We start from the raw sequence: 25,745 nt of genomic DNA on the forward strand, positions 1-25,745 counted from the left end.
GTAATTAAACTCCATAGTCTTCCACTAAGTGAACTTGTTGATTAATTGAAATTTGATTGGTAGTGAAATATCGACGTGCGGTGTCTTATTCCTGAATGAGTTGTAAGTTTTTTTCTTTGAATTATTGTTTCTTAATGAATGTTTTGTTTATGAAATGTGGGTACATGCTAAGCCTATTTTAAACGATTTTATTTGAATTGTAAAGACCAACTTACATATACTATAAGCCGTATTATGACTTAATAATTTACATTTGAGGAGATCATCTTAAGCCTCAAAAGTCGCAACGCATGTGTGGTTGAATTCAAATCTCCATGGACGGCGGCGACCACTTACCTATTATTAGGTGGTCTGTTTACACATTTACTACTTCAGACTTATAAAAAAATAATAAATTTTAGGACATAATGCGGCTATTAAGCATACACCTAATTGTATATTTTAATTTGTGACCGTTACAAAGGTACGGTCAATCTGATGGCCGCACCAGTACAACATGTTAACTATAAAAAATATAATTATCATTTGACATCAATTAAATTTTAAATCATTTATTAAACCGGATTGTCTTGAAATCTTTCAATTGTTTATAACAAAAAAGTGAAATAATTATTAAAGATCGCCAATCGTTTTAAGATATTATATTAAATCGACGTAACCTTGAACTTTGCTAAACGTTAACATCGAACAATTATTTTATGGATACATATTAAATATGTATCCATAAAATAATTGTCTTTTTATGTATAACTAGCTGAGCCGGCGAACTTTGTACCGCCTCAAAATCTATGTATCAAATATATTTCATATAATATATAGCCTATGTTACTCGTGGATAATGTAGATTTCGAATGGTGAAGAATTTTTAAAATCGGTCCAGTCATTTTTGAGCCTATTCATTAAAATCAAACAAACAAACAAAGTTTTCCTCTTTATAATATTAGTATAGATGTGTATGATTTATATGTAAGAACCAAAAATTTATCCTTGTACATTTTTCTCGTCGATTAGTTACTATTTTTAAGTATATGTTTTAAGTATTGTGAAGTAGTCAGCAGTAATTGAAACAGGTATCGTTTATTCTAATATTATCTTATATAAGTCGTAGCCTTGGACGAAACACACTTGTACACAGAATTCATTCATTCACATAAAACTATTTAAAATAATAATTAATCCAATTAAATATACGGATAATGAGGTATGTAATACATATTTAGGGAATAACATTGAAATTGGTAACCATGATATTAATTATATAAATTGACGTAAATTAAAACATTATTTTTACAAAATCCCATACCTATTTTTGCATAGGAACTAGTTTTATACTCGGTAATAGTGTCAATTAGTCAACTCGGAAATACCAGTAACAATATCTCAGTTATAGGTACCTATTTTTTTAAATTAATTAACGATTTATTCTCTCGTATTCTATATTCATAATACGATGTATCCTCATTACAAAATTTGGTCACATAATGCACCAGTAATATGTTCTAGATTCGCCCATTGGGACAACCATCCTATATTCAGATTAGAAGCACATTGTGGTTAAGTATGGAGGGGAACTCAGCCTAAGAACTCACTTGAGTAAAGTGCAATATTCTGAAACATTATCAAATTTTCGTAGGCCACATATGAAACGAATATAAAAAATTGGAGACACTCTAAATGCTTTTTAACATTGTTCTACGGTAATTTGAGGATAACATGAAAAGTATTGAGGAAAAAACTATGCAAGTGTTATTTCAGTGGAAAAAAGTAAAACTTTTTCAACCTCATCAACTTTTTCAATCTTATATTCAATCTTTCTTTTCAATTGTATTCAAGCATTCAAACGTTTATTATAGTGAGGTGATAGACTGCACCTTACCTAAAGGCTTTGTTGTCAGTATAACAGAAGTAAATTATAAACGAAGATAAATAATAGTTAAAAAAAACTAAAAACTAGAAAGTATTGTTTAATGACAGAGTTTAAGAGTCAAGCGTTTCAATTCAGAGTCAAAAGCATGGTGTGCTTGATATTTTAAATGTTACATATCTATCATTGACAAATATCTATGAGATAATAGTTACGACGTTAGTTACCTCAGTAAAATGCACCCCACGCATTAATCTTTACTCTCTAATTTTAAACTCTTTGTCATTAAAAATTAATTTCTAGTATTTATTTCGATTAGCAACAAAAGTGTGTTAATAGTTTTTTGGAACTATTATTTATTTTTCATTTTTTAGTCTGTGACAAATTCATAAGTTGGGGAATTCATTAACCTAATAAGGATAATGGGAAACTGTTATCAAATCATTGCATTGTCATCGGTCCTTGATACGTGTGCAAAGTTTCAAATGAATCAGAGTTGTGGAAGTTGGTGAAAATTATGCTCAAAGATTCCGTTACAAACATACATACAATTGGATTGTAAATAATTGGGTTGTTGTTTAAAGGGTATCAATAAAATAAAATAGGCACTTACTACGTTAAGTTACTCTCGAACTCTCAAACATTTTTTGTTACTGTCGATGCTTGGCGTACATATAATCATGTACACACATATTGTCAATAAAAATTGTCCGCAACAAATAGATAAGAGCTTACAATGTTCACGTTATCCTCTTGTAAGGCGCCCAAAGCTCGTCACACGCCTGTCGGCCACTTGAGCTTACACCGGGCTTACTCTAGTTCGCGCTCCAGTAATAACCAATTGTCGCTGGTTTTTTTTCTAATAACCCACTAGATAAGCGAAATTGTTTTCTTCAATCTATTCATAATCCGATTCTTGGAATTCACGAATTCAGTAATGTATAATAACTACAGACCACTACGTTCAGAATTACAAACAAGAGCGGGTAAAATTGGGTTCTTTGATAAAGCCTAGGTTAAGTTCCTATCAAACGAAAATCTTGGATACGTCAAAAATAATTAAATCTATGTAGGAAATGAACCTTGGGCCGCTTCATTGAGAGGCCACGTTTGAACCAATAGGCTCCTATTGCTTATAGATAAATTTATTAGTGTAGTATTCATAAGCAATATAAAAAATATACTCCTGTAGGCATACTCGTATACAAAATTATCATTTTTCTATTTGACAGAAACGTATTGAACAATATCAATTGACTTGGGTCGAGAATACGAGGTATTAGAATTTGACACCTTCGCTCGTGCTCCTCAAATGCTTTAACCTTTTGAATAAATGATATAGAATCTATAATATCAGATATCAGATATTTTGGCCTAGAAAACGTTATATAGAATCTAATAAGTGACAGAATCGTTTGTAAAGCGGTGGCAGCCTTGTACTTTTATGTGATGAAATTATTAAATGGGTATGAAGTCCACCTGATATTGTATGGCCACTGCTTTGGATACTTGTCAAACGGGTTAGCAGGTCTACATGAAGTCAATCACATGCGTTGCTAAGGCTGAGTTAGAACTAGAACGCTCATAATGATAACTTGTCAAACACTATAAATAATTTAAATCAGGCTATAAAGACAACAGCACTAGGAGTACTAGATACGAACATCGAACAAGCCACGAGGACACGAAATCGGACAAGCGGTATGGATTGTGGAGTTTGTCGCGGTCTTTTTAGATGGAGACAGAGTCTAGTTATGCATTTCAATACATCTTCATATTCAGTATTTAGTTATGAACATTTAGTATGTTTGTGTTAAGACTGCTCTACCATCCACGCAAGAGTTTCAGTTCCAATACATGATTCTCTGTGTTATGCATAAGCGTTGTCGCTTATATAATACAGACAGATCAATGATCAATCAAAAGATAATATGCTGAGAAACTTTGGTGTACTCCACCAATACACACTTGATACGTGTGGTAAACACTCTGTGTCTCTCATTCTGAGGGAAGCTCTATGCTATCGTCGGCTAGTGGTAAAAATACATTGACTAAACAGTTTTAGTAAATGGACATATGTATACTGTTTCCAGGTGGAGAGGTGATGTGACACAGGATGTACGCGGTCCCCGTAGTTCTGATGGCGCTGTCCGCGGCGCTCGCTGCCCCCGCCTCCCTCTCCGACCCTGAGCACTACACCGTCCTTGTAGACTCGAAGAACATGGATGATGTAAGTAGATCACCATAAATAAATCAGATAGTAATATGTTAGAACTATTCTATGGTACGGAGTACGGACCTGTTGGTCCATAGCATGAATTTAAATTATATTTCTTTTACTACTTTAGCGTTACGGTAAAGGGAAATATTTTAAAGAAACTTACATGCCTACAAATTCTCTTTAAACTTGTCTAATTATATTTAGAAATAATATGTTGTCTTATCTTATAATAGGGTTATTAATAAAGCAATTCTCAAGATGTCGTAATCAATGTAATGCCAAGAAATAAAATGACATTGAGATTCATACATACATACATGAGACTCATAACATTGGATGTGTTTTGGGAAATGCAATTTGGCTAATCGTCTTGCGTGCTCCTTTGCACCCACACGTGTAACTGTTGTTTATAGGTGATTTCGTCGAAACATCATTATGAAAATGGCCGACACATAATTACGTAAAAGGAAAACCTTACTTACTTACCGCTTACATAATCCGAAAAAATCTTTATCGAATTTCATAATTTAAATAAATATAAAATAGTATGACAATCTGTACTGGAGGCAGGCTGGTATGGTTCAAGTAAATAAATAAAATAAATAAAAAATTACGTATACCTAGAAAAGAAACATTACATGATATAGGCAGTAAATTAATTATTCCTAACAGTAACTTCCTACACACAGCGGCATACTAAGATTTTTCCTATGTCGTGGGTTCCATGGACACACACAAACACCTAAATCCAGAATAGCAATGTAAAACTACGATATTCATTGTTTTGGGCAGGGAAAGAACTGGAAACCTATTGAGTGTTAGACTGGTATGGATACCTCTTCGCTACGCATGTTGTCTGTTAAGACTGCTTTAAACAATAATTTATTTTGATTTTTCACATGGAAACTTTATTTATTTATATAGATGTAAGAAACACCTAAAATATGATAAGTGGGTGTTTAACGATGATCCTTTTTACATTTCAGCAAGTAATAATGCCGCAGAAGAAAGCTGCCTTGGTGCTGGATAGGTTGCTGGTCGCACTGCAGAAGGCTTTACACGAAGACGGCGGTGGTGCGCGCTACGAAGCGGATAGGGACGGGCCCCGCACTGCACCGCTTCGTATTTCCGGAATGGAAGCTAATGATTTGGTACGAGTGTAATTATTAACACGCTGTTATTAGCTTGGGTTGTATGTATGTATGTATGTATGTATGTATATATGTAACGGAATCTTTGAACCCGATTTCTATCCACTTTGAACGTTCAGTTTAATTCAAAATTTTAAAGAATTATCAAAAACCGATGACAATATACGATTTTAATAATTTTGTACCATTGTCCTTATCAACATCCTCAGGATTCACGATTTTCGAGGCGAGATTGTTCGAGCGCCTTAGAGAAAGTTCATCGCAGGTTACTAGATTGATTTTTAGGATTCCGTACTCACAGGGTAAAACGAAGCCCTCCGCTTTTTGTTCGTGTGTCACAGGGCTTTATCTCTTAAACCGTAATAGCTAAACACTTGATTTTTTTATAAAGCATGCATAATGGTGGTCGCCATATTAACAAATATGTACTAAAAATTAATAAAATAAATATAGTTTAAAAAACTAAAAAACACGCTTTTATGATAAAATCAACTAAAAGGTAAAAAATAATTTTCAATCTAGGAATCAATTAAGGAATAGTAAATAATAATATTTGTGGAAAAGTGTGGGGCACTTTTCGAACCTGATAAATGGAGCACCCCACGCTAGTTTCACAATTATACTATTTACTGTTCCTTAATTAATTCCTAGATTGAAAATTATTTTGGAGTTTATTGGAGTTTACTCCTTAAGAAACGATTTGAGTTATAAGGCCCGGTACGGAAATTTTATGAGGAGTAAAATCAAGTGTAACACGAAAAGTTGAGGCGTTACGTAGAAAGAGACAAACATATATATCTGTAGGATTGAACGTGTAAAAGAATGAGATGGAATACATTACACAGCATATCTCATTCTCGGGGTCTCCTCTTTGCGCGATACTTCGTAGTCTCACTGTATAGTTCACTACCTCCAGTCTGAGAGTTGAATGTGTGCGTATGTTTGTACGTGTGTGTTGCACGCTAGATATGGTACAACTATTGATGCGGTGTTTTCACGATTCATAACTCATGTAACTTCCGAAGTTCACGTATCGTATTTCAGTTACCACAAACCTATAATTACAGTATTTAAGAATGATATTATAATTCAAAGTGAAAGAAATCAATCATCCTAAAATTGGATTTGTATAAATTGAACACAATTATTATTATTATTTATATTATTTTGTAACATACTTTATGTAATACGCATTTTTGAAGTAATATAAATAATCCGAATAATTACAGATATATGTTTGTTTCTCTTATCATTTTAGCAGATGCGTTCATTTACCCTTTTTTTCTATTCGATATATATCATAATTATCGTTCGTAAGGAGTAAACTCCAATCGTGCGTCGTAGCTGACACACACACACTTTTTTTTACTTTTTAGTTGATTTTTATCATAAAAGCGTGTTTTTTTAGTTTTTTAAACTATATTTTTAGCTCAATATTTTGAATTTTAATATAATTGTCTTTAATACAAATGTCTCAAAATTCATCAAAAACTTTGATTGGACCATATTAAATGTTATTTATAATGTTTATTTTTTCTTTAAGAATTAAAAACTCTACTTATATCATAGATTAATAAAGATTACTCACTCCTAATAAGAAAATGTTTTGACAATTGAAATTGTCACTGTCATCTATTTTTGTGTTTGGAAACAATAAAATGTAGTTTTTAGATCATTTACGGTTGAGACGATATTTCTCCGCACTTCTTCTTCGATATAGTGTTTTTGAACCACTTAACTGCGCATGTCGGCATTGTTCCACGTAAATTACACCATGACAGCTATTAAATGGCTGACAGAATTATCAGCCGTTTCAGCCATTTAAGGGCTTCCTTCAATTACAAAGCGGTGAGATATCTATACTTATCTATGACTTATATATTTCCAGACGGGGTTGCAGCGACGCGGCCAGGGCTCCACGCGTGGTCGTGTGCTGCGATGTTACTTCAACGCTGTCACATGCTTTTAATATATTATTGTTATGTATAAATACCGCTAACACTTGATTTCGTATTCATTAGCACTTAACTCTTATAAAATATGTGAATTATATGGCCATGTATAACATAAGTTAACAAGAATCAGTATTTCAATTTATTATGTGGTGTGATGTGCAGATGAAATTTTTTAAGATACTACTTATTGCCGAGTTACGTAAAATAAGATAGGTGCATAAAGTAAAAAAACACTTTAATAAAAAGTATTTATCATTAACTTATTCTTTAAAATTCCAGTGAAATATTGCAAAATTTTGTACTTATATTATAATTATGGATTTATGATTACAATAAAATACATTTCGTTCAAAAAAATTCATGTCGTTTTACTATTTATTATTTTTATTGGGTAGAAAATAAAATAACCGCCGCATAAGTATAGTTATGACTTAAATACTTGCATGCAAGTGCATTTAAGTATGTCAAAGATTTATTATAATTATACAAATATTTCTTTGAAATAATTATACTTTGCTACGAACTGACAAGTAAAGAAAAGCTTAACTAAGTAAGAACTATTTTTGCCCGCGGCTTCGCCCGCGTTTAAAAGAAAATAATATGACATGCTAACATACATAAAACAGAAAATTCGTACCTTCATTGGAACGACAGTGGCACCATCTGGCGAAAATTGGTCGTACCAACTCTGGAACCTTCGTGGGCTCATGGACAACAACTTTGCTAAAGATCATCACTTGATCAAATGCATAGTTTACGATTCAATCCTTCCTATTATCTATTAAAATAATCGATTTCTTTGGTCCAAAAGATCGATTCTCCGATTAGTAGATCTTAGATCGCCATCCCTAGTTTCCGTGGGATTTCCGGGATAAAAACTATCCTATGTCCGTTCTCGGGTCTCAGACTATTTTTGTACAAAATTTCATTAAAATCGGTTTAGGGGTTTAGGTGTGAAGAAGAGACAACCAGACAGACAGACAGACAAACAGACAGACAGACAGACAGAGTTACTTTCGGATTTATAATATTAGTAAGGATTTATTGAAATTCGTACCACTGACCGCTGACCATTCGTAATTGGTCTTAAATATATTTTTCCATAAATAAAGTCAAAAAAGTACTTACCGACTCCATAATAAAACTGTACCAGTGTTTCTGCAATACTGGTGTAACATAAACTTGTATAGTTTACCGCCACTCGACCTCATTTACAAGCGATCCCTCTCAACACGACCGCAGTATTAAACTTTTTAATTTTATTTTGACCAACAAGCTCCTATCCATAGAGTAAATTAAACCAAGTAAACGAATAGAGTCATAATATTCTAATACATTCATGAGTTTAATTTATGATAGCAGTGATAGCCTAGTGCCATACCTGAGAGATTTATAAAAAAAAACAAATTGGTTGTCTGTAAAGTCGGTTTACGGACGATAGATTTACGTGATAATGTCATAATCATTATTTTTTGTAATACAAAAAAGGAGTTAATTGAATAAAAACAATTTGTTTAAATATAATCACAAATAATTAGTTATAGTCATATTATTATTTATTTATTATTAATCATATTACTCTTAAAATGGAAGAATTAATTACCTTTTTTGCCGCTATTCTGAGAAAAACAGTTAACTGAGGTGAATAAAATGAAGGAAATCAATTAAATCTTATCAAAATATAGAAATAAACACAAAACACGTTGTCGCGTATTCATCGCCTGTTTACAAATAATAGCTTCCGTCGAGGTGAACGGAGGTTATTGTAAAAGCTCTCGAAGAAGCGTGGCAGCGTTCCAGTAGCAGAACTATTCTAACTGCTAGCTCTGACGTCACGCGAGAAGAAAGATATGTGTCACAAGCCAACGCTTAGGCCTCTATCGTTTGTTTTATCGCGCCTCTCTATTACTTGTTGCGCGCTCTCGCTTGCACGCACAGGCTCAGGCGGAACGCGGAACGTTACTATTTTTCAATTTTACTGGTGATTATCAATTTATAAGACGTTATCACGTCAAAAAAATCTTAAAAGTATGTGAAGTCTACCAATTCGCACTTGGCCAGCGCGGTGGACTGTGGCCTAATCCTTCTCATTCTGAGAGGAGACCCGTGCCCAGCAATGGTACAGTAATGGGTTGCTGATGATGAATTTAATTTTGTGGACAAATGCAGAAAAGGAAGATATCTCTATTAACTCATATCATGGTGATTCAAACGCCATATTCAAAGGTGTAGTTTTACATAAGATTTATTTGATGTAAGAAAGTCTTATACGCCACAAATTAAAGGTCACAACATATTTTCTACTCTTCTATTCATAATGATAAACCTTTCAAATGGTGACCTACAAAGGGATAGTAGTTAATTCTTAAGCATTGTCTTTTATTGTTTAAGAATGAAACGAATAATTTATATAAAACTCATTAAAGACATGTGTCTTTAATTCGAACCATGGACCTACAGATATGTCAGCCAAATTCAAACAACTGAGCTTACAAATCTTACATTAGATTAGGAGTCTACGCAATTTGTTTTGCTTGTGGTTACCTACTTACGCACATGACCGTATGAGGTCGTTTATCAGTGAATGTTAGCATTCAAAACATCAATCTAACTTTATCTTAATATAATTATGCGGTATGTTAACGTAGCTAATGTTGTGTTAGGATTAAATTCGTGTTCACGCTCAAAGTTTCGTAAACAATTTATTCAGGACATTAAAATAAGGGTCGCATAATTAGCTAAATGTTGCCAAAATATTATCTAGCAGATATTTGAATAAACAACTTTAAATTATACTATTAATATTTATATGCTTAGCATGAAAGGGAGCACGATTAATGTTTTGTTTCTTAAATAGCGTTTAAAGAAATTAAGAGTTCTTAAAGATTTGACTTTAAACGTGGTCCAAAAAATACACTTGAGTGAAAAGTGAAAACGATTTTTCTTGAAACGTCTGTTCTTTTTGTTGTATTAATAAAATATATAAAGTTACTCGTTTAAAGTAATTAGTTAGATAATAAATACTTCGATTGCACCACAGGGGCCTAATAATAATTAAGTCACAAGAGTTTCTTTTTTTTGTAATTTCGTGTACTTTGAGTTGATTACCATGATGAAGATGACTGTGGTAGGCAGGTTATTTAAGTAACATGATGAAATTGAAGTAGCAAACCAATATGCAGACCTTATGATAAGTGGTCATTGCTGCTCACTGTATGAGAATTAAGTTAGAACGTGACGTTTTATATATTTATTCCTATAATCTCCAAATTGCACGCACTGGCCCTCATATCACTCAGTCATAAGACAGAAATTGGTGGATAGATGGCGTTGGTACTCTTGAAGCACAAAGGATCATACTATTTGAATTTACTATTGTAAATTAATGGCAAATATGAAGCTCATAAAAAAGAAGCAAAAAACTCTTACAACAACTCGGTGATTCATTGGCACCTCTGGTATTATTAATGTATGTTAATATGTTAATATGTTTGGCATATTACTAGATTTAATATAACAAAGACAGTTTCAGAGCAGTGTCAACATAAAACTCAACATACTTTTAATATTTTTTTTATAATCCTTTGTTTTTTCATATCAATTTTTGGACATAGGTTTATTTTTATTAAAAGTCTATTAACAAAATAGGTCAATAGTGAAAAGCAATTAGTATTATGAATTTCGTGCCGGTTATTCGAATTTTAGATGCAGTCGACATCTAGCGCATAACGGTAAAAGTTGTTAGTTCGTAAGCTTTACAAATGACTGACTCATATTCCTATGAATTTGCTTCAATTTCTGTAGATGGTGCCACTAGGTACAATTTAGAATTTTGATTAAATGCCTTAAGAAGTATTTAATTAAGGAAAAGTATTATATAGACGCATGCAATTACTTATTTGTGAAAATTTTATCATTATCTCGTCTCATAATATATTTAGGTCTCGCCTCATAATATATTAAGTTTAGGCTTTAAGTAAGTTAGACTTTACAAAAAGTTAAGAATGTAAACAACACTCAAATACTTATAGAAAATGATAATGTATTCAAAACGTTTAAATCAACTTATTTAATTCTATGCCCTATCTGATACCCAATTAAATACAAAATATTTGTTACTTAAAGAGTTTTACGTGTTTATTATTCTGTAGTGTACTATTTCACTGTAGAAGGTTTTGCATTTTGAAATAGGTCTTTAGCAAAGGCATTTTCCAAAATGTACTACTTATATTACATTATTTGAAATTCTGTGAGTAGCGTCGCCTAAAAGCATAATATGTGTTAAAACTTTACCCGCTGTAATAAAAGTAATTACTTAGAATATTATCATGTTGCATTTACAACGTTGCAAAAACCTATTAAGTGGACGATGTACACAAGAGACGCGTAACATGTGATTAAAGGCTGCTCCACAGCACACTTAATATGTATTAAACTGTTAAAAGAATCTTGTAACTAATCACTCCTTTAAAAGTAAAGGATTTTTTAATTCATCCTATCTGATGTACCGGCTTTTGTGTAGTTTCTTTTTATAATATAGGAGTAGCAGACGAGCATGCAGTCCACCTGATGGTAAGTGGCTACTGCCGCCCATGGACATCTGTAATCAACCCCAGATAGGATTAGATATTCCTACCTGAGGTCGGCCACAGATGCGCCGCTACCCCTGAGGACTAAGCTGGAACGCCTCGGAAAAGTCTGTCTCCCTTACCACACCCTTCAAACCGGAACACAGCAGCGCCTAACACTGCTGTTATTAGGTAGAAATAAGTGTGGCGGTGGTGCCGCTGGAGTCGAACCTAAAAAGGTTCTACCACCTTTAAACCTTTAGTTTATTATTTTAGTAGTAGAGGACTGATCTGTTATACCTATTCGATCTTAATTAATTCATATCTGGGGGCAAAGATGGTGGTAGCCATCTTTTAAAAAACATCATAGCTCAGGAAAGTTTTATTTCAATTTTGCATCAACATTATTTTGTTCTGTATCACGACCTCCTTAAAACAGGTATAGGTACGGAATTTCAATGTATGATTAAAATAATATTGTTTTAAGAGATGGTACTAACAACCATAGACCTCTCCAATTAAGGAATATTTCGTTATCACCATGCATACCACTGCAGCACATACCTTCATAATAACAAAGACGCTAAAGTGTACTTTGACTTTAGACTTTTATTACCTGCTACGATATCTACAAGAAGAGGGAATTTTACTATTCGAGGGCAATACCAAATTTATGATGTCAATATTTTTATAATGCAAAATAATTTCTGCAGTTTTAATAAAGCGATATAAATTAATACATTTTATAAAAACCCTACAATTATGGTACAAAAAATTCGTGATTTAAATATGTTGTTTATAATAATATCTGATTCTATCACTAAAGTAGGAAAAACTTTCAACTGATTTGCTGTGGTCTAATGGGTAAATTCCAGAACAATTATATGGGGCTTTACGACTTAATCCTCAGCGGTGACAGTGTATGGTATCATAATGTGTCTGTGATCGAGTTCACGTAGGTGTCTTTCGCTTCATGGGGGGTAATTGATCACTTAACATCAGGTGGACATGCCTGTTCATTACGTTTTATGTGAAAATGACGTACTGTAAATAAAATCTACAAGTAGGTAATGTTAATATTATTGCAGACTATAGATTCTAAATGTATACAATAAATCTGATATACGTAATAGTAGGTATACGTCTAAAGTAAAAGTGTCGAGTGAATAGATCCAGCGAATGATGTCAGACACAGCGTCGGCACTATTCTTTATGCAAATGAACAAAAGTGTTGCAGAATAACGGATGAAGATGCCATTCCACGTCCAAGGCAGCTTTTGAATCATTTCAAAGAGAAACGTAGGAGAGAGATGATTTTCATTGAGTGCGATAGGTGACATTGCAAGAAAAATCTATATTTTCTTCACAGACCTGTATTTGTGATTTCTTCTTAAGTCTTTATACTTACGAGAAATTATTTGTAAATCTAACGTCTATTTAGTATACACAGACTGGACATAGGACTATAAAAAAGTTAAGTCACTGTTTTTTTACTAGCATTAAACAAAGTTATAGAAACCGGATAATACGTATTTATTGGATTAAAAAATAACATTAATAGAAATAAATCAACAATTGATCTTTTTATCACGACTTTTAGAATCATAACAGAAAGTAGTAAAGAGCGGCGAATATGGACGATTTTCCGGGTCACGATCAGAGTAAAAGCGTTCAACTAAATGTTGCAGAAGTTTACCAAAAATGTCTTTATGTTATTTCTTAAGCAATAATTACGGATAATAGTGGTTAATCTGTGGAAACATAAAAGCTAGCCCACGCCGGCTAGCGCGACCCTGGTGCGTGTGACCCACTAAATTGATTAGGCTGCCCCCGCACTTTGCTAAAGTTAGGAATAATCAGATTCATTATGACATCAACAAAATTCAGATGTGAAATGGTTTAGTAGATACTCCTCGAAAATTGAATTTTAAATACGAACTTTCTTACTAGATGAAACACCGAAAAACTCATGTTATTTTAAAGTAATATATACGTGAACGAACTGCTCAATCGATTTAAAATTTTTCAAAATTAACACGATCCATGTTAGTAGTTATATTGGTACATACTCGTACCAAAAAATATGTATAAACTGAATATTCCCTATCCTATACCTATATCATCGAGATGCCGTCACTTAAAATGGATTGTCATCCAAATCAAATATATTTATATGAGAAAAACCTGTTTTAATTAGATACCGTGAAGTGAATTCACATTCTACTAGGCAGCTAACAAGGCAAGTTATCAGTAAGTAAAATAGATATAACCGTTTTCTAACGTTTACCGCAATATGAAATGTATTTTTAAACAAAGCTGCCCACGTAAATTTAGTTCGTTCAGCGTATTAACTGCTCCGTTTACATAATACGTGTACTATATACATAAGTACTCGACCTTTATAATCTATAAGCCCACGTATCGACATTTTAAATGAGTCTGTAACACCTGTGATTTGTAGGTATTTTCCTTTCATATTATTATATGTCGTTCGCGTAACTATTTGGAATATTCATCAAACGTGTCCTGTAAAGTTATAAATAAGTGATTGTAATGTATGGATTTTGGTTCTGCCAAAAGTAGGTCATAGATACGAGGACTATGGTGCAACATCTCATGAAGTGTTTCATACTAGAATATAATAGCGCTTAATAACAATATCTCTTATAAGGCAAGAAAATCTGTGCTGTGGTGAAGACCGCACTCGAATCAGTTATTGTTATTTTAATTAGGTAATATGACGATACGAATCTTTTAATATTTTTTCTATTTGGTTGATTTGGGGGCTTCCAGACAAACACGTTCAATGTACATAAATGGAAAGTAATGTAAATGTAGCTAATATTTTACGGGTAAAATACGTAACAACATGTAAAACTCGTTAGTTTTTATTTTATTTTTTATGTTCCATAGAACGAGGTTAAATTAAATACATATATTTTTACAAGTTTAACCATTTTTTTATTGTAATAAATCCTTATTATTATGAGTTTCAGAGTAATTTTAGTAAAATCCTATCATAACATTATCTTTGTAATGTGGGTTTGAGTCTAACATATGGTTCGCATCATATGCTCAGTGGGTGCTAACAAACTTTCCTTGCTGTAATTATGTGCTGACGATTTGTCCTTGTTTTTTCCTGTTTAATAGGATCCTTGTTGGTATGTAATTATTGAGAAACGAAAGAAAGTTTGTTTCCTGATTTATTTTATTCCATTCATTTTCTATTTTCTATTTATAAGTACCACCTACACATTTGTATATCCTTCTGATTGAAAGAAATAAATGAAATATAGCTGATATTATATAATTATTATAATACACGTCTTCATCATCAGTATTACAAATTTGGCGATTTGATTAAGCACCAGACGAACAACAACGAATAAACTTGGTTCCGATTTCTCAATCTTTAAAATGTAAAAGTGTAAAAAAATTATATGTAAAAATTAAAAAAGTACCTCTACATCATTTGAATATGCAAGAGCAAAGTACTCGCTAATTATAAGTATAAAAAGCAAAAGTATTCATTTTTTTCTGTTTGATAACTTTTGATCATAATGGCCACTGTAATAACACGTATTTTGCTACATCCTTACTTTACAAGCCACCTTGTGTATTTTAGGAATATGTAAATATACTAGCGATCTAAAAAGTTTGTCTTGCAAAGGTTTCGTTCCCATTCTCTAGCAAAACTATGTAAAGCCTACTTACCTGTTAAAGTTGCTTTGAAAGCCGAATTACATATATTATAATACTAAATTAGGCGTCAAACATTGTTGAATGTCTTGAAATAACGTGTTTTCGTTATTCTCGTCAGTTGAATTTTCAATAAAAGTACCGTATTTTGTATTTTGTATTGAGTGTGTGTGTGTGTGTGAAAGTGACATTTTTGACTGGGCTTTAATTGACATTGTAAGTCAAATAAAGATTTATAAACGCTATATATAGCTTTTTAATATCCATAAAATGTTTAAACAAGAAAATATTCTCCATATTCTTATATTTCAAACAGCTTGCACCTATACGCTGTTTATATTAGAAAGTAGCAATTCCTTTCATTGAAATACACAGTGAAATTTAAATCCCAGCTTAAAAATCGTCACAAACAAGGTTATTACGACCAACTACTGATATGACGTACTCGATAAGCTCGTTATCCTCGCGAAGCTTAAATTGAAAATATTTTGTCTCTACGAATCTATGGAATATAAATTCATTTTATGCGCGAAAATATTGCATGAAAATGTTTATTTCTTCATAATAACATTTCTACTGTTGATACGATCGTAGAGCAATGTAGCGATTCGTAGCACATGTCACGTAGCACGTAGCCGGTCGTAGCGTTGTTGTGTAGAATCGTAGCTTCATACCTACGTCTAACTGAACGAAACAGCCTAGACACCTTGATGGTAACTGAATGCTGATGCTGTCATAATTGGGGACAGGGACGCGGGATATTTCATTGCAACGCATGCAGAATATTCTGATTGAATTAACCCTACAGCCCACAGTTTCTGACGATATGAGCCCAGGGTTAATTAAATAAGCCTTGGATGGACTGCTAGTATCGCAGATATAAACATAATAGCGCTAGTAACACGATAATACGGCACAGAATGTAGTTAGAGTAACGGTAGTAATGGGGAACAATTAAATAATAAACCGTGACGGCACAACCACCACACCTGCTGAGTCTAATAGCAGGCTTCGTACTGTTATGTTGTGGTTTTAAAAATAAGTTTAATTAGATAATTGATACTTATATAAGCCGTTATTATTTAATTTCCAAAGCTAACGAGCTAGCTTCTACTTTAATTCCTCCCTAACTTCGATGTCTAGGGGATCCAGGAGACGGATTGAGTCATCTTCGTACACACATCCACATAGTTATTAATACACACAGTATACAGCATACACATAGGACCCACCAATCCCCGTTTAATTGTTAACAGGATTTATTATTTAAGACATTAGAATGTGGTATTGTAAATATCAATTTTATTTTTATTAGTAACAACAAAACCTCATCCAAATTAGATAAGTAGCTTTTGAGAAAATCGCGGACATACAAGTATATATACATTTGAAGTCGGTTAAAAAGACAACATATCTAATTTCTATTTATTCTACAAATAATAAGATGGTATTGCAGGAGATTCAATTATAAAGCGTGTGGTTTTCCTGCAGTAATTACAGCTATGTTACTCGATATCGCTGCAGATTGGATAATACGATAGTTCTTTCCTAAGCCAACGTAATGTGCAACTACAATCTTAAATATGAAATACTAAGACAAGAAAAATAAAGTAAATTTATTCCCCGTTCAACAATATTTCATGTTCTTGCTCTATGCTTGTCCAATTTATTTAAATTGCTTACGATTTAAAAACAGTTCTAAATTTCACAAAAAGTTACGATAGAAAGTTATTTTACCATGCACATAGGTATTTAATATTGTTATTACATCCCGCGCTGTTATGTTTAGAAATAGTGCAATCTTTCGGTTGTCAGAAAAAATATTTTGTTTTTTAGAAAATTCCACAAAAGAACATTAATATAATAAAATACGTCGATATCATAAGTCGATATCTCTCAAGTATCGTATACTAACGGGAGTTGTCAAAACAATAACTTCAACCGACCGAAATCAATCGATTATCGTATGTTAATAATGAATCCATATTAACTCTATCTGAAATGGTAACCCGTGAATTTCTTAAGCGTAGATTTGACAGCGGGTTTGGCTTTTGCTACCGTTAATATTACATGGTGCAACCAACCATAAGTAACAATTTCGACTTGTCAAGGCGTCTTCAATACTTTTCAACATGTTATTTGCTCGTTATCTGCATGCACGTGTGACTGTAGCGCGTGGATCGTGCGCCTCTCAGTAATATTTAGACGAATGTACCTATTTTTAAGATACACGTGTTTTTATATTATGTCCTGTGTATATGTGTGTGTAAGTGTAAAGAATATTTCATTGCCAATGCGATTAATAAAATTAATTGTTTGTACGGTTTCCCGATGACTGAACTGTAGATACATAGTGAATTGTTATACATAGGTAATGTACTACATAAATAAATGATTCCATCTATATTGAAATTTATTCAATTGGCATTACCGATGTCACTTATTTTTTTCAATACAACGTAAGTAGTGCATTTTCTTGGACGGTTACTGTTGCGCGAACGGTAGATTTCTCAAATTTCAGATTATTTGTCTAACTACATACCTGCTTTTCATAGTTAAGCACTTAGTTAAAAATGTATAACATTCAAAATCCGAGCATTTAATCTACCTTTTTATAAGACGACTTTGTCTTTGTAAATTATGTGTCTCTGTTGAATAAGTATGTTATAAATATGTACCAAAATCTAAACGCACAGCAGTGTGTTGGTCAAAATTGAGCCTTTCAGCAATTCTAAGCAAACGCATAGTATATCTACAATAGATAGTTGATAATACTATTAATAATAAACATTAATTTGTTCAAAACCTCGGGGAGCATAATCCGTTAAACTTATATTGGTTCACGGTACCATAATTTCAAATTAAGTTATAACTTTCTATGATCGACCTTCATTTCTAATTGCCTTTAAGTCCCTACGTGCTAAACCTTGACTATTTTCAGTTTATACTCAAACATATTCCATGGGGATTCAAATGACTTGACACGTAAACATTACAAATCCAACAAATATAAGGTGAAACTTTTAAATGGGCCTTAAGGGCCCAATTCCAAAACTATAAATATTAGAGAAAAATGCTGATTAAAATAAAAAATCCTTCAAAATTACGCAATGATCACTTTTCAACTGACCAGCCTGACATCTGGAAACAATGCCAAATATCTATTTGACGCCGATTACAGATGCGTTGCTCTTGAGGACTAAGATGCTCGCCTTAAATAGTTCAGTTCAGTTTCTTCTGCTAGAATAAAATGCGGCGATGGTACCTTCCTGGTTGAACATTATTGGTTTAATCACCTGTCAAAAATTTAGTAATCTCCCCAAATCACATAAATTGTGGCTGCATCTCTAATTTTAAATTGCAGCTTCTATATAAGTATATTATAATTCTCTCTGTACAATATATTCCCTAATATAAATGTGTAATTTATAAATAAATGATTTGTTATTACAATTAAGTCTAAAAGCATGTAAGTACTTATTATAAAATCTCTTTGATTAATTTTCTTGTACGACATCTGCTACTTTATAGCCGTTTCCGTTTGGTTTTTATAGCTGTAATTCACGACAACCATATTACGATCATTTCATAAACCTTCTTAACAAGCTAAGAGCCATTTGCGTTAACTTTATTAGATCCTATATATTAAGGTAGGTACATATAGGTAAGACATAAATATTTTACACCGTTGAATATTTTTTTTTTTTTTATAATATAAGAGTAGCAGACGAGCATGCAGTCCACCTGATGGTAAGTGGCTACTGCCGCCCATGGACATCTGTAATCAACCCCAGATAGGATTAGATATTCCTACCTGAGGTCGGACACAGATGCGCTGCTACCCCTGAGGACTAAGCTGGAACGCCTCGGAAAAGTCTGTCTCCCTTACCACACCCTTCAAACCGGAACACAGCAGCGCCTAACACTGCTGTTATTAGGCAGAAATAGGTGTGGCAGTGGTGCCGCCGGAGTCGAACCACAAAGGGTTCTACCACCTTCAACCTTCAAAATATTACCTACTTATGTATTTTCCGCGATAGAAAAAGATTTATCTCATCGTGTTGTTATGAGTGCTTCCTTACGTTTTATATATTTTAGTAGATATGAGGTTACGAATGTAATTTAAAAAAAAATACAACCGACTTCTATGTCATACAAAGTAAAATACGCGCGAAAAACATAACCCTTCTTTGGCAGTCGGGTAAAAATAATTGAAATAAATTGTGACTTAGTATATAGTTCTGAAGTCTCTTCTTTGAGAAGTCAGTTAAAAATCTAAAAAGCGTCATCAACTCTTAGTGATTAAAAATATATAACAATTAAAAAATATATATTTACATAAATTTTGTATATTCACTGGATCACAACGTAAGCCGTGTCAAATATGAACGCAGTCTTCAAATTCAGATGTATTATATAAGTTTAATTGCTCTGCTTTCCTAAGAGTTTTGAAGGTGGTAGAACCCTTTGTGGTTCGACTCCGGCGTCACCACCGCCACACGTACTTCTACCTAATAACAGCAGTGTTGGGCGCTGCTGTGTTCCGTTTTGAAGGGTGTGGTAAGGGAGACAAGACGTTTCCGAGGCGTTCCAGCTTAGTCCTTAGGGGTAGCGGCGCATCTGTGCCCGACCTCAGATAGGAATATCTAATCCGGTCTGGGGTTGATTACAGATGTCCATGGGCGGCAGTAGCCACTCGACTGCATGCTCGTCTGCTAATCCTATATTATAAAAAAAAGTTAGGCAATAAAAATCATGGGTGTAATCCTAAAGTGGCAGTAAGTTTTCCTTGTTTGAATATGAAAATATTATCTAGAACTCAGTCATATGAGCCTTTAAATCGAACTCCAGACTCAAGTGTGTAAGGTTGATTTTTATGAGTTGAGCTCTCAATGCTTTGCATTGTACTATCTTATATGCATTGAATAACACTCAAATAATATGAGATTCTTAGAAAATCATATTTGTTTCATGTCTACCTTATTTTTCCTTTAGGTATGTTATTTTTTCCTTAGTAGAATAATGTGAAGCTGTGTAACTCACACACGTACAAAGTTTTTGTATGTATGAGAGTTACAACATACAAAATCACAAACCACAGTGAAATGTATGTAAACACAATAAATTTAATCGCAAGTCGTGAATATCGCAATGAGAATATTATATCTTCCCATCTTGGGAATTACAATATGCGTTACGTTGCGTAAAATATACATAACGGAACATATAAATTGTAAAATTTACATGAAGTAATAATTTTAAAGTAATTTAAGTCTTACTAAATCATTAAATTTTAAACCAATTTATTTATGAGTAATGAGAAGAAATATATTCCATATAGGTATGTCTCTAAATTTTAACAAAAATAAATGTTAAATGAGTTCATCGAAACAGTCTTTCACTAATTCTTACGACATTTTAATTTAACAATATTTATTTATTTATTATTTTTGTCCATGGCAGATGTTATATTTATGACGCTGTCAATATAGAAATATTAAGTTTAAATATACAAGATGTAAGCGAAGTTGTGGGCAAAAGCGAGTTCAAGTTCAGATGTGCGGAGTCTCAAAGGACACATGTGATATTAGCGGCATGTTCTTTGATCTCTACATGCTGGGTTAATAACAATCTCGAAGGTGTGAACGTAATGAATATTAGAATATCTATAAGACTACGATTTAATAGCTTTCCTTATACGGGTTCGTCTGCGAATGGACTAGTATTTTCACAATAAACTTACTTTAAAATATTTTGTGTTTTCATATATGTATTAAGATAGAAATAGCAAAAGTATTCGGTATACACTAGCTATAAAAGTTCCAGTTACTGATGAAATAACTAACCACAAATAATACATGAATCACACATCAAGCCCATCACGGCTACAATTTAGGAGATAGTAGAATACTCCGTGGTTAAATTGCGACGGCATCAACGTCATCATTTCTGCCTTATGTTACCACCAACCGTCTTATGTCACCATCAATATAAGACAAAATTTAGGTTTAATTTAGGAAAATAGTCTTCTTTACATAAAAAGTCATAAAAAGATTACTACACGTTAAAAGTCCGACCTTATACATCATTCAAACCAAACACAGCAGGCAGATAATGAAAGAGTAACATTAAATTTATGTGAAGCTATTAAAATAAAAAGTAATAAATAGCGATGGAGAAGATTACCTTCTAAATATAAAATGTATATGTACGCACCTATATATTTTAACTAAAGAATTTTAATTAGCAGAACTTAAACATATAAATATTTCCAAATAATTTTTACCTTACTTTTATTGTTACTGCAATCAATGTTTTTTTTTTTTATAGCTTAACCTAACGATTAGGCAGACGTGCTACCTGATGGAAAGTAGTCACCGCCGCCTATGGAAATTTGCAACACCAGAGGAGTCGCCAATGCATCGCCGGCTTTGTATGAGAGCTCTTTTTGCACGTTTTTTGGATAGCCCCATGTCATAGCGCTCCGGGAATACCTCAGGAGGAAGCAAGAAAGTCCGCGGCAAGAACGTCCGTGTAGTTATTTTGTAAATTTACCGTATGATTATAAGTACATATCATTTCTGAACATGTGATAATTTTTACTTTAAATATGTTATTATGAAGAAAATGCGCCTAAGATAAGGTTTGCCTAATAATGACACCCACAGCGTGTAAAAAGAAATCGTTTTCATAAACCCATAAAAACAAAATAAATTTAAGTGTTAATATAAATAAACACAATAACACATGTTCACACACGTTCTACATATATTTAGTATTAATTATAATATATTGAGAAAATCTTTTGTTAAAACTACATTTTTATCATCCTTGCTTAAGTTGTTTACTATGTAAGGAAAAAGTATTTGATAGACGAGTAATTAAAAAATGATGGACAAATATTTTAACTTTGTTGGAGTACAAATATTTATTTTGGTTTGAAGAGTGACGGAACTTCCGTGGCGGCCGTCTTATCGTAACGCGACAGTACCCTTACCATGAGTTTTTACGTTTCGACAAATATGACTGTTTTGGTATTTGTTTACTTATTGGCCCATATGATTTCCTAGTACTGACACAATTCGCTAGGGGCGCTGATTGGAATTTGTATGGGCAAATAAGTAAACACATACCAAAACAGTCATATTCGTCTCCGCTAGGGGCGCTGATTGCAAATAGTAGGGGCAAATACATAAACAAATACCAAAACAGTTATATTTGTCGAAACGTAAAAACTCCTAGTAAGGGTACTGAACTTCCGTGGCGGCCATCTTATCGTAGCGCGACTGATTCCCTCTCTCCCCTTTTTGTTCCGGTTCATTTTCACACGTGTATCACCTACGTGAGCAGAAAAAGACCAAATGGAGAGAGCAGTATACTAATTTAATCTGTAAATGTTTCTTTAGTCGCGAATTGTATTTGAAAATATACATATCCGATGACTTTTTTAACACTAGCAAGCAATGATAGCTTGGTTAGGAACTTAGCGTCTCACGCAGGTGGTCCGATATTCGAATCCTAGCCAAACATTGGAACGTTAATGGAGTAACAACAATGACAATTAACCATATATATCCTCTATATGCATCAGATTGGTCAAATAAAAGATGGAAAATTCGCACTTTGGTAACATAAGTAATACACAGCTATAAGTAATACACTATATAAATAATCGCCATAGCGTAGATGTATCGTTTTATCGTTACCTACCCTTTTAAAGCACTCAAGGATCCATTATAAATTATTGCGGTGGCTGTGTAACTGTGGTGTTAAGTTTTATTGGCACCGGCCAAATTGAAAACGACGTACACTCGCCAGCCTGTCCTATTTTATAATAAATGTATTTTGTATATTCCAAGCGAATATTGCACATCAAAATTGTATACTAAGGACTATTTCTTTTACGATATATTTATATCTTCAGACCAACAGAAACCTTTAAATATATAAATCGTAAATAAATATAGGAGAGGCAATAACCTGCAAATGTGACACGTTCAACAAATCACTCCTATCCAATGACACCAACTCATAATATTAATATGTCATAGCAAAACATTCATGTGTGTTATGATTGCAAAGTCGAATTCATATAAGTAAACATCTTCATTTCACAGTATTCAGTCTGAAACGAGGAGATCGAGCAAAAAAATAACAAGATGCGCCGCTACCCCTGAGGACTAAGCTGGAACGCCTCAGAAAAGTCTGTCTCCCTTACCACACCCTTCAAACCGGAACACAACAGCGCCTAACACTGCTGTTATTACGTAGAAATAGGTGTGGCGGTGGTGCCGCCTGAGTCGAACCACAAAGGGTTCTACCACCTTTAACTTCCAAGTACCATTTGGTGGCATTTACTTATAAAATTTTAAAATATTTTGGTTATATTTGGTCATAGATTAGTAAAGATTACTCACTCCTAACAAGAAAATGTACCCAGTTTTGAGAATTGAAATAGTTGCGTAAAAAAGTTTTGCCACGTCTCCGTGCTAAAATGTCCCTAAAATATTTGAAATAATTATTTATTTATTACGTAAATTACGTAATTATTACGTAAATTAGTTATTTATTCGTAAATTTTCTCTAAAAATGTTTTTATTTGTCAAGGATTCAAAAAAAGAACTTACTAAAATAAGCCGTTTGTGTCTTCATTCAATTACAAGGCGGCGAAGTATCTTTACTAATCTATGTATTTGGTAATAATTTTTAAAGACATTTGTATTTCACATTAAAATAGTTACTTTTTTACTAGCCATGTAGTGAGTTATTTATAGTTTGCATTCGAATCATTATCAAAAACTATAAGTATATTCCTAAAAGAAATGATCGCAGTGCATTTGTAGATACACTCAATATAAATGTTAAGTATTATCTCAAAAATATCTCATGAATTACAATCAAAATGAAGCGTTGATCCCGACCGTGCTAAATATTTATCGAGTTACTAGAAATCTTATTTGTACAGATCTTTATGTACGATATACGGGCACTTAAGAAAGGATATTAGTTTACAATTCTAAGTATCTGAAATCTGTATGAACCTGAAATTGGATAACTGAAGTAACCTCCAGATGACTAAACTAAACTAGAACGATATCAAAGACGCAAATATAAGAATGTCTTACATAAATGGCAACCACTTTAATACATATCGAACCCAAATACAAAATTTAAATCGTGATACTAGTCCACGTGGAATATGGCGAAATAATTTATACACTTACTTTATTAAATCTAATCAAGTAGGGACGTTACTACTATATTTTTACAATTTGAAACGATTTACGCTTTAAAAATAAAGCTCTGCATCCCTTTTAAAATTTCTGCGAAGACATTTTGTAAGATATAACGCAAGTATATCCGAATTTAATGAGGATTCAACAATTTATGTAGCTTACACCACAACAAGCCGTTTATTCAATTGAGGGCTAATAAATACTAAGCCTAATCCAAAATAGTAACCAAAATAACAATAATTAATAGCCTCCGAATAGACGATACGATATTCCTTAAACTAAATATAATTTTTAATTTTGAGGAATATCCTCAAAGTTAAAAATAATAGAGCGAAGTATTTATATTATGTTCGAAATTGTGTATATGTACGAGTATTTAATTTATTCTTAAATGCCTGTAAAGATTTTATAATTATTTCGTTTTAATTATACTTACTCGTACCGTTCAACAATTTCTACTTTTAAATTATACCAGTAAGTATGATATTAGTTTTTACAATATGTGACACTGTTATTTAAAGTGAGCTCATCTCACCGAGTCTCATCTGCATGGTAATAAAAAAATATATACGTGTCGAATAGATAACCTCTCTTCTTTGGGAAGTCGGTTAAAAAAAAAAACGTAAAGGGCGACGCTCTGTCGTCCAGGTAAAAGTCATTATAAACGGTGACTGACACTTTTATGTCTATCACACTCACGTTTCCAAAAATATCAAATTCAACTTTGTCCTAATATACGATGATTAATTGTATCATCTGTCCTTACTAAATCGCAAAATATGAATATATACTAATATTATAAAGAGGAAATCTTTGTTTGTTTGGTTGTAATGAATAGGCTCAAAAACTAGTGGACCGATTTTAAAAATTCTTTCACCATTCACAAGCCTCATTATCCACGAGTAACATAGGCTATATTATATATGAAATATTTTGATAAATAGATTTTGAGGCGGTACAAAGTTTGCCGGGTCAGCTAGTTAGAAAATAAATCTTTAACACATAAATTCGGAAATATTATTCATAGTGGTCCTAGATTAATATGGAGGTA

General features: G+C 32.8%; 1 protein-coding gene across 1 annotated transcript; it reads left to right on the forward strand.

Annotated features, from left to right (window-relative positions):
* Positions 1-3,969: 3,969 nt before the first annotated feature.
* On the forward strand, positions 3,970-7,400 carry LOC140757179 (uncharacterized). Its single transcript, XM_073092716.1, has 3 exons — positions 3,970-4,094; positions 5,072-5,236; positions 7,125-7,400. Exons 1-3 carry the CDS (start codon positions 3,981-3,983, stop codon positions 7,203-7,205), a joined length of 360 nt encoding a protein of 119 aa, XP_072948817.1. The 5' UTR covers positions 3,970-3,980; the 3' UTR covers positions 7,206-7,400.
* Positions 7,401-25,745: the final 18,345 nt, after the last annotated feature.

Source organism: Epargyreus clarus, unplaced genomic scaffold (genome assembly GCF_041222505.1).
Source record: "Epargyreus clarus isolate Ecla_fem2 unplaced genomic scaffold, WU_Ecla_fem_2.2 ptg000004l, whole genome shotgun sequence".
In the NCBI taxonomy this organism is placed as follows: Eukaryota; Metazoa; Arthropoda; class Insecta; order Lepidoptera; family Hesperiidae; genus Epargyreus; species Epargyreus clarus.

Excerpts from the sequence above, each read along its gene's own strand:
- LOC140757179 (XM_073092716.1), top strand. The coding sequence starts at position 3,981 with ATGTACGCGGTCCCCGTAGTTCTGATGGCGCTGTCCGCGGCGCTCGCT. Across the intron at positions 4,095-5,071 it reads ACTCGAAGAACATGGATGAT|CAAGTAATAATGCCGCAGAA; the intron begins GTAAGTAGATCA and ends TTTACATTTCAG. Across the intron at positions 5,237-7,124 it reads GAATGGAAGCTAATGATTTG|ACGGGGTTGCAGCGACGCGG; the intron begins GTACGAGTGTAA and ends ATATATTTCCAG.